This window comes from Antrostomus carolinensis, unplaced genomic scaffold (assembly GCF_000700745.2).
Source record: "Antrostomus carolinensis isolate BGI_N321 unplaced genomic scaffold, ASM70074v2 scaffold14577, whole genome shotgun sequence".
Classification (NCBI taxonomy): Eukaryota; Metazoa; Chordata; class Aves; order Caprimulgiformes; family Caprimulgidae; genus Antrostomus; species Antrostomus carolinensis.
In genome coordinates this window covers 29265-38955 of record NW_010329605.1, presented here as the reverse complement: position 1 = coordinate 38955, position 9691 = coordinate 29265, and the positions used below count along the sequence as shown (strand labels likewise).

The 9691-nt window shown below is 44.5% G+C and overlaps 1 protein-coding gene across 2 annotated transcripts; it reads right to left on the bottom strand.

Annotated features, from left to right (window-relative positions):
* Positions 1-5406: 5406 nt before the first annotated feature.
* LOC104528591 (translocator protein) lies at positions 5407-9330 on the bottom strand. 2 transcript variants are annotated; one of them, XM_010172641.1, is made up of 4 exons: positions 9243-9303; positions 7405-7611; positions 6831-6969; positions 5407-5616 (listed from the first exon to the last, which is right to left on the bottom strand). In XM_010172641.1, exons 2-4 carry the CDS (start codon positions 7575-7577, stop codon positions 5434-5436), a joined length of 495 nt encoding a protein of 164 aa, XP_010170943.1. In that variant the 5' UTR covers positions 7578-7611; positions 9243-9303; the 3' UTR covers positions 5407-5433. The 2 variants fall into 2 exon arrangements, with proteins under 2 accessions (XP_010170943.1, XP_028941951.1); XM_029086118.1 differs by having other exon boundaries at positions 5434-5616; positions 7405-7608; positions 9243-9330.
* Positions 9331-9691: the final 361 nt, after the last annotated feature.

The following is a 9691-nucleotide window of genomic DNA, read 5'->3' as shown; positions in this document are numbered from 1 at the left end:
TGCTCCCCCATGACAAGGGCTCGGCCGTGCTCATTCCCAGCCTCTCCCCGTCTCCATCCCGCTCGATGCAGCCCGTCGATCTCGTCTCTTCCTTGGTAGGTGATCCTCTTCAGCAGCTGCACCTCGTGTCTGGAGAAACCTCCACCAAAATGACCACAACCCTCCACCACAGCCCTGGCCATGGCGCCAGCTCCCTCCCAGGGGTACAAACCCAAATGAGCTTCCTGCCCCAGCCCATTCTCCACCCTGTGACAGATTATCCTGCAACATCTGGCAGTCTGTGTCCCCCTGGTTTAGAAGGTTTTGGCTTTACCATGGTGGGGCACTGAGGCCAGAATGCCTGAACAGAGCCCAGATGGGGAGGAGTAGACCTCAAAGACACCAAACCTCAGTAAGATGTGAAGAGATGTCTCCATGGGAACGCTGCCAGCAAAGGAGACTGCTAGCAAGGCAAAGAGGACAACCTGTTCTGCGAGAAGCTTTCTGGCTTTACTACAGTTTTAGATATTAAGGTGTGATCCTGCACCCATCCAAGTCCAGAGGAGTTTCTCCACTGACCTTAGAGGCATCTCTGAACAATCTAATGGCTTTTCTTCCCATCTTAAATAAGTACCTCACACACAGAGTACTGCATTCCCTTGGGCTGTCTCCCAGGCAGGTGATCTGCTGCTCCTCTAATTGGCGCAGGAATTACTTTCCTGAAGTTAAAATGGCTGTAACCATTTCCTGTTCACAAAGGGACAGTAGGAGAGACCTGGCTGCAGAAGTTCTTGCCAGGAAAAGGAGGATTTTATTACATTCTCAGGCTGGAGGAACATTTTTGGATAGATGTGAGAGTGAAATAAGACACTGGCTTGTGTGAGTCATGGCTCAGACGTGGTCTCTATTCCGAGGGGACAGCTGGTGGCACTAACAAAACATCTCCCTAGAGACATTGTCTGGCAGCAAACTCCCTCCTGCTTTTTCCAGCTGTAACTACCGTTACGTGATAAATAAATAAACACTCTGACAGTGATGTACAGAGGCAGCTTTCCTTCCCTCGGCCCCTCTGGGCTCTCACCTGTCCCTCTCCTCCTGCTGCAGGACCACAATGCAAAGATTTAAAAGAAGGAGCAGGAAAAACTGGTGTTGGCCACTGCAGCGTCCCACAGATTCGACACGGATGGTGCCCACGTTCAGGGTGGTGGACCAGAGCTGAGATGAGCCGTGGTGCAGGTGGGGATAAGTGATGCTCTCACCTCCTTGCCTGCCTGATCACAGATCAATCCCGGGTGTCCCAGATCCCCAACCCTCGCACACCCATCACTAGGCTGCTGTAGAGCTGGGAAGGACTCAGTTTTGTTGGCAGCTTCTGCTGGCTGATTAATTCAAAGCCCAACTGGAAGTTCATGACAGTTCCCAGCAGCACAACTTCCTTCCTGCTGGGTTTCTGCTGTGGTTTTATTGGGAGAAGTGGAAGGGAAAAGTCAGTCCCAGCCCTGCTGTAGGTGCTCAAAGCACAAGAATTCAGATTTTGCAGCACCTCGTGCTAATGAAGGGATGGAGGGGAGAGCTGCTGCCCCATACTCTGCTCTCTGAAGTTTGCACAGCAGCAAATCCTCTCTAGCATTTGACTCTCTATTTTAACACAGCTCCAGACATCAGCAATTAAAGTTCCTTCCTACTGAAGCCAGAATATTTTCTGGAACAGCTGGTAAATTATTGAATGAGACAAGGCTTAGGAAAAGAGGCAGAAGATTTTGTTTATGCACAAATATTGTGTATCCAGCAGCTGGAGATGTGCCCTTTGGGCTAAGATCAAGTGTAACGATCAGTTTAATGTCAAATAAATCATTCTGGAAAGACTGGCTGTAGTTTGGAGAGAGGGATCATCATTAGAGATGATGATCTGAGAGATGGCTCCTCTCTAAATGCCACGACCCCATGGAAGCTGTCACCAATGCACGGCCTTTGTCTGAGTCACCGCGTGAATCATGTAGACCACGACACATCCCATCGTGGGTTATGAATGTTCCTGATGCTGGGTGGGGTGTCATATCCATTCCATCAACTAATTTTGAGGGGGCTGGACAAACATCTTGCATGTCTTAAGGTGATCCTGCTGCCTGGTTAATGCTGGAAAAACAAAACTTCCCGAGGCTCCTTCTGGATCCCCTGGGAAAAAAGAGCCCCTTGGGAAGGTGATGTATGGAGGGGAGGAGAGCCCTGAGCTCATGCACAGCAGACCTCACCTGAAATCTCCTTTTTCAGAGGCAAAATTTCACTGATTTGAACAAGCTGGGTTTCTAACTGGTTGGGTTTGGATTTCTAGCATCTACCTGGGGTGGTTTTTGTTGTTGTTGGTGGTGTTTTTGTGTGTGGTTTGGTTTTGTTGGAGTTTTTGTTTGTTTTTTCCTTTTTTTTTTTTCATTTTTTTTCATTCTTTCCCCTTTGCTCTGTTTCTAACACAGGGATGGATCCAGACAAGGGCTTCATGGCCACATCCTTCTGCCAGCCATCGCGTGACCAGGGAGACAAGCCCTGTTATGTGGCACTAATAAGAAATCAGGGTCCCTCCAGATTCACAAGCCTGATCTTGGCCTGAGCTGCCCAGTATAACTGAGATATTTTCTAGATGACTGACTTTGAAATGTCATTACAGTTATTTTTATGCGAGGGGTTTTAGTGTATCTGTTTAAATAGCAAATATACTAAATGGTGCTTTAAATATTAATACAAGAGGATGTTTTGCTGAATTTAAACTTTGTCAGTTGATTTCAAGCTATTGCATGTAGGAACATTTGCTACTTTTGCTGCCTGCAAGAAAATGTAAGTGGCAAAGAGAAGCTGTAGGTTCATTTATAGGTGGACTGGAAGGAAGAGGAACTGAAACAAAGACGAGAACAAGTCAACTAGTCAGATCAGTTGGGAAAATGGAGAGGGCAAACATGAACAGATAAAAAAAGTCTATTACTCTTAATTCCAGATTTTCCTTTACCTCCAGAACAAGATCAGAAGAAGGGAAAAGAGGGCAAATTTATGAAAGCTGATCAAATATATATCCGTATATTTATATTTGGAAATGTTATTAAAACGTTTCAGGTTTGAACCAGATCCAAAATCACCAATTTAAATGTGATTTAAATAATAATTTTTCCCCTTCTCAAAAAGCTGAGATCATTGTAAAAACTGGCTTTATCCCTCCTGGCTTCACTAGGTGGCTCTGCTCATCACTATTCCTCCTGGTTTTGCCATCCTAACTGGGAAAAGAGAGGCAGAACGATGCTCAGGCACCCTAAATCATCCTTAACACCACTGAATTGAATTTCCAGCCCAGATATTAGCTTCTTTTAAAGAAGAAATAATTTATGTCTTCCTGTCCTTTGGCATGTGGCTTTCTGGAAGACACAGACGAGACATCATTGTAAATAAGCTCAGTGGTAACACACAGTTATATAAAGCCCTGAAATATATAGGATTTTGGATTATTATTATTTTTTTAAGTAGCTTATGATCTTTCTAGTGCAGCTTGCAGTGCTCATGCTTTATAGTCCTGCTCCTGCTTACAGCCACATCTATTCAATGGTCTGTTCTTCCACAGCTTTTCCTCGGGAGATTACAGCAATGTGCTTGCAGCAGCAGCCCTGTGGAAAGGTGTCCTGTACCCAGAAGGAAAGAAAAAAATAACAATGGATGGGATCAAACTGACAGAACAAGATATATGGGTAAATTTTAAAAAGGCACTACACATTTCAACTGCTCTCAGCTCCTGGGATTTGTTTCTCTTGGTCCCAGCTTTCAGGCTTGCTGAGCACTCAGCTCTGCCATTTCCAGGAGTTTGGACCCAAAAACATTCAGCATCTCTCGAGATCAGGCTTGAAGTGATTCAGGGAAGACCCCAAACCCAAGAATTACCTTCCTTACCATGAAGCTGTGGGTGAAATATAATGGAGGAGCCTGTCGCAGGGATGCATCCCCTCATGAGTGTCTCTGTGCTGTGCGGGGCTGCAGGAACCTTTGGGATCTTCATGCTCCAAACCCACACAGCCCATTTACTCCTAAAATGCACCTGGGAATGAGCCTGGCTGCTGATCCCCCTCCCTTTGGAGCCATGGACTCCAGACAAGAGTCCCCAAACCTTTTGCAAACCTAGTGCCAAACCAGTAAAACAAGAATCACTTGGATTTATTTATTCTCCAAACAAATGTGGCTTCTTTTTATTCAAAGCAAATACAATTTATTTTACACCCCCAGCTCCTACACTCACCCTTTGAGACTCAGCTGCCAGGAAGAAGATCCACCGACCACTTTCTTTCACATACATTGCTTCTATCAATAATAAAATAATAGTAAATATTCTCATAGCAACATCCAAGGTTCAGGTTTATCCAAGGCAAGGGCCAGAATAAAGGATGGACAAGGACTACTCCATGCACCTTTTGTGTCTGAGTCTGTCACGATTTGGTCCCATTTCTCTGGAACTATTTGTATTTTAACCTTTTCTGATGAATATTATTCAGGAATGGAAAGACTCTGGGATGAGATACCTGTCCTGCACCTGCAGACCTGGCACAATCACAACAATTTTGCCAATCATTGCAACCTTCAAGGCAGTGTCAGCAAGTTTTTAAATTTTACAAATCATTTCTGACTTAAAAAAAAAACCCAAAACAACATTTAAAGTATTTTTTTTCAAAGACACTGATGTTAGTTTTTCTTTTCTGATGAGAAAAAGCACCCAGAGGTGGGAGAGAGAAATTTCCTCTTGGGAGAAGTATTTACATTCTGGTCATTGTGGCTTTATCTTGGAGCATGAAACTCAAGAAGTGTGATAATCCACAAATAGAAGTCAAAGTGCCCAGTTGCCTTTCACTAGCAGAATGAGACAGATTATTGTTTAAAAAGTTAATGGTATAAAGCACAAACCTGATTATACATGAAAATGAAGCAAGAGCACAAATAGCAAAAATATCAAGTAAGTTCTTAAAAATTGGTGTGCACGAGTGGAGCACATTTTTGTTTGGTCCCAGAAGACAAGATGGGATTGACCACATGTGTGAACAAGTTCTGCTCTCAGGGGGAAATGTAGCAGTTATAGAGGTCTCAGGGATTGCTGTTCTGAATTGCACTGGCATCATGAGACCCTAATTTGGGAATTGGAATTTGACCTGCTAGCATTAAGGTCACCACACAGCTCTAGTCCCCCAGACCACAACAGTGCCAGAGAAAATAGTTCCCAGGTTAAGGATGTGTGTCAGTATATAAGGATATACTTTAAAGGAGCACATGGGTGTGTGGGGTGAACCTTTCTTTTACACAGCCATGATGAAGGTGGGAGGAGGAGGAGGCACGTTCTCATGCCTGTCCCAAAATCAATCCTCCAAATTATTAGATCTTGATTTACATCAGCATAGTTTAGTTTCACAAAACGCCTTCATTTCTGCCCTGCTGTTTTTATTCACTCTTCACTGGTTTTTGCTCAGGGTTGTCCTTCCAGATGCGGATGGTCAGGCAGGTGGCCATGGCCAGCCAGCCCAGGTAGGGCACCATCAGCAGCGTCGCGATCTTGTTGATGCGGTACCAGGAGCAGATGGTGCCTATTGCCAGGCAGTCCAAGCACAGGATGTCAATCAGAGCCTGGAGAGTAGAGAGAAGACAATGACTCTGATCTTTGCTCTTGGGAACAGGCAGCAGTCTTAGCCAGCATGATGATAAACCATCCTAATAAAGGCGGTGAGATGGGATAGGAACTGGGGAGATTTAGCACTGAAAAGTCACCTAGAGTGATCCTAAAGCCCGGGGCCTTGGCTCTGAGGTTTCATCAGTGAGATCTGAATGTAACACACCAGGAGCCAAGGTTCATATTAATTTTTTTTGTTCATTATTGAGTTCCACAGATTAATACACTATTTATGATGATCAGTGTCCCCTTCTGCTGATAATACCTACGCAGACAGACCAAAAACATGCTTGTGTGGTACCAATGGCTATTATCCCTTAACAAACTTTCTAAATATACCTTTTATCCACAGAGTGACAAAATTCAGATGGAAAAGTAAGTCCCACTGTGCATCTCCATCACCTCCAAGCCTTGGCACCCAAGGTAAGTGCTTTTTGGATATAGCACCAGCCCAGTTCTGCTGTGCCATGCTGTGCCTACCCTGTAACAGACTCTACAGTGCATCTCATTTGCCTGATAAGCCACTCACAGCTAATATGCCTCCCCCCAGGGATGCTAATTTTGCTGGTGTAGGGTGTGACCCCCAGAAGGATTTATCTCTAACCCCAAATCCTTAACTAGGAGATGCAGCAGCTGGGTTATTGATTCCCTGATCTCCCGCCCTGCTCTGGTGGGGCTGGCTATCTGCACGGCAAGAGCAGGGCGAGGGGTGGAAGGGACTGATACCATTGTCTAGAACCAGGTGCAGTGTGAACTATCACTGAGCAAAAGCGCTTCTTCCAGCTCTCTATACAATTGCATAATGCTAGTTAAAAAAACCCCCTCCAAACAACCCCAAAGCCTCCAAACAACCCCAAAACCTTCAAACAACCCCAAAACCTCTAAACAACTAAAGCTCTTCTTGCATCTCTCTATACAATTGCATAATGCTAGTTAAAAAAACCCCTCCAAACAAACCCCAAAGCCTCCAAACAACCCCAAAACCTTCAAACAACCCCAAAACCTCTAAACAACTAAAGCTCTTCTTGCATCTCTCTATACAATTGCATAATGCTAGTTAAAAAAACCCCCTCCAAACAACCCCAAAGCCCCTCCAAACACCCCCAAAACTCAGGGCAGGGATGCCAGTAAACAAGCCTCCAGCAAAGAAATGGGTGGTCAGGTACATTACCATCTTCAGGTTACGTGCACCGAAGAAGAAGGGAGGCCAAGCCCAGTTCAAGGCCAGCTGAGCCCCGTAGAGTCCAAGTGGGACGGTAGCTTTGCTGCTGCAGCCACCCAGGTCGTTCCATATCAGGTAGGAGGCATAGCTGTGAAGAGAGAAACACGTTAGTGTTTTACAGTGAATAAACCCCTAATACAGACAAACTCTTCTCACATAAGGTTGTTTTGCAACAGGGATTTGCAGGACAGTTGCATCCGTGTCCCTCGCTGCTCCCAAACCCATCGCCTGGCTCGTACCTGGCTCAGACATTTCCCCAGGGCAGCGGCTGCTTTTAATGTGTTTACAAATCCGAGCGTGGGTTATGTCCCTGACCAAAAGCATTGTCTGTAGTGTGAATCTGAGGAACTCAGCCCAGAATTTGGCTCAGGATCTACTTCATCTGCTGGGAATAAGCGTACCTGACATGCCCTGTTGATCCAGGCACAAGAGAGATCCCCAAACCACTGAAATAATTGGAAATTATTGTTCTTCTGTGTATCAGAAAGAGCAGGATGAGAGGGGGTTGTTATGCAGAACTTACCCCATGCCAGTGTACAGGACAGTCCAAGCAACAGGGAATATTTTGCGAGGTGGACACCATGAGGGTTTTTTCAGCTTCTCATACCACACAGGTATTTCTTTTCGATTAATGAGCCAGCCAAGGAAACCTCCAACATGAGGCAGGACAGTAAAACCAACAGTATAAGCCCACATCCTTCCTTGGTGGCTTGAAGTAACCCTTGGCCTGCTGTAAGTTAAAAACAATAATTGATTATCATTTTTAAATGATATTTTTTTCCTACTTTGATCTTTCAAACTTTTTCTTTAATTGCCCATAGTCCATTTAGTCTCTAAGGCAGAAGGTGAGTATTTAATATCGTGTTCAGCTTTGCTGCTGGCTCTGCTCTGCCCATCTCCTGGTCTCTGAAATAGGGGTAATTATTTCTGTCATGGTTATATTTGTCCCCTTGATCTACCCAGCAAAGTGGCTTCCCTGACTGTTTCATGGCTTTTTACAATATTTGGGTGGCAGCTAAGGTGGTTATATTCTCCGATGACAAGCCTGCAGTTACTTTTATCATTCCTCCTCCGAATGCCCAAGTCAGCAGACAAACTTTAATGCATGCTACGCATCTCAGCAGAGCTGTTATCTCTCCTCTGCATGCTATTCTGAATATGAAACCCCAGACAGATCATGCCCAGAAACCCCCATCCATACTGACTTCATCTAATTTTTCAGCATGGATTTATATTTTAAATGAGGTCTGTAAGAAGACAACACCCTTACAGCAAATTTTAAGTGCTCGATGAACCTTGTTTAAGCCTCCCTTCAGCCCCAGCAGGCAGAGGTGGATTCTCATCTCAGTCAGCAGGTAAACTGAGGCACAAGAGTAGGTTCTTAATTTGCTCCTGATCTTCCTCTTGCAATAAAAGGAATATTTACTTTAATAATTACATTTTTCTCCTACACAAGAGAGCTGTGATAAGGATGACATCTAGCATTTCATCCTCTGTTCCATATCTTCCCCTGCCATTATTCTCCGTAGGACTCTGAACCTGCCAGTCTTCTCTCCTCCTTCCCTTGGTCTCTATATTCACCTGCCCTTTTGAGCCATTAAGGAATTAAACCCTAATTAGTATTCATCAGGAATAACACAGAGGATTTGCCAGGAGCAGTTTTGTGCTGTTAGCAGAAGCGTTCAGTGCACCTGAGCAAACGCACGTGGGGCAGGTGGGGTTTCAGCTCTTGGTTTCTCACAATTTTTAGCAATGCAAGAAGAGAGAAACAGGCAGAAAAAATTCCCTCACCCAGAGAAATGTCCCTGACACTGTGAGCACTGGTCAGAGACACAGGGAACATGAGAAGACTGATCTGCATAGGCATCTCTGTTTGGGATTTTAATTCACAATTAACACTTTGCTATATCCTGTGCTAATTATTATTATTATTATCATCATGTCATAAAACATTCCTCTTCCGAAACCCACACCAGCAGTACAAGCCAATTTACACATCAGTAAGCAACAAATACCCCAGACACCATCTCTAACTAACAATTCATTTACCAGACAATTTATAGTGCTATTAAAATGTCTATGGAACTAGAAAATCAACCGAACACTGAGAAAAATAATAGCTGTTAGTCCTGCTTCTAAAGTGTAAAACGGCCCAATTCTGGTTCCTTCATAGCACTTCAGAAAAATAAAATGGGAAAAGTAGATTTTTTTCCCTCCTCCCAACTCCTTTGTAGTTGCCAGACTAACTTGATAGACTGCAGAAGGAACCGAGGGTTGAAAATAACACAACACTCTTATAAAACCTTATTTTGTCTCAGAGCTGTTAGAACTGAACAGGGTAGGAGCTGTACAAAACCTTACCGGCTCTTACTGCTTTTCTCTCCCTTGCAAAGAAAAAAGGTTGGACATCCAAGACCAGCTTCTGTCTCTAATGCTGGTGCTGTTATACCATGAAGAAATTGTTGGCTGAGTTTTACCTAAATAGCAGAAAAAAAGGGTGTGTGTGCATGCACTGGTGGCTGTATCAGATTAGAGAGCCCGCGTTCGGCAAGAATTCCAGGGGATTTGGTGGTGGTTGAGCAACGGTGCAGAGGGCAGGACTGGCTTCTGGGTCCCATCAGCACTGAGATGTGACATCTGAGGCTCTTGGTTTGAGGAGAAACATCTCACCTGCAGCTCAGAGGGTGGCTGCAGGGGACAGAGAAACACCTTTTTATCTGTCCGGGGCTGAAAATACAAATTAAAGTGTGTCAAGTCAAAACAAATGTGGTAATCGTAGAAGAAATTTAGGGATCAGGTTGATAACAGCA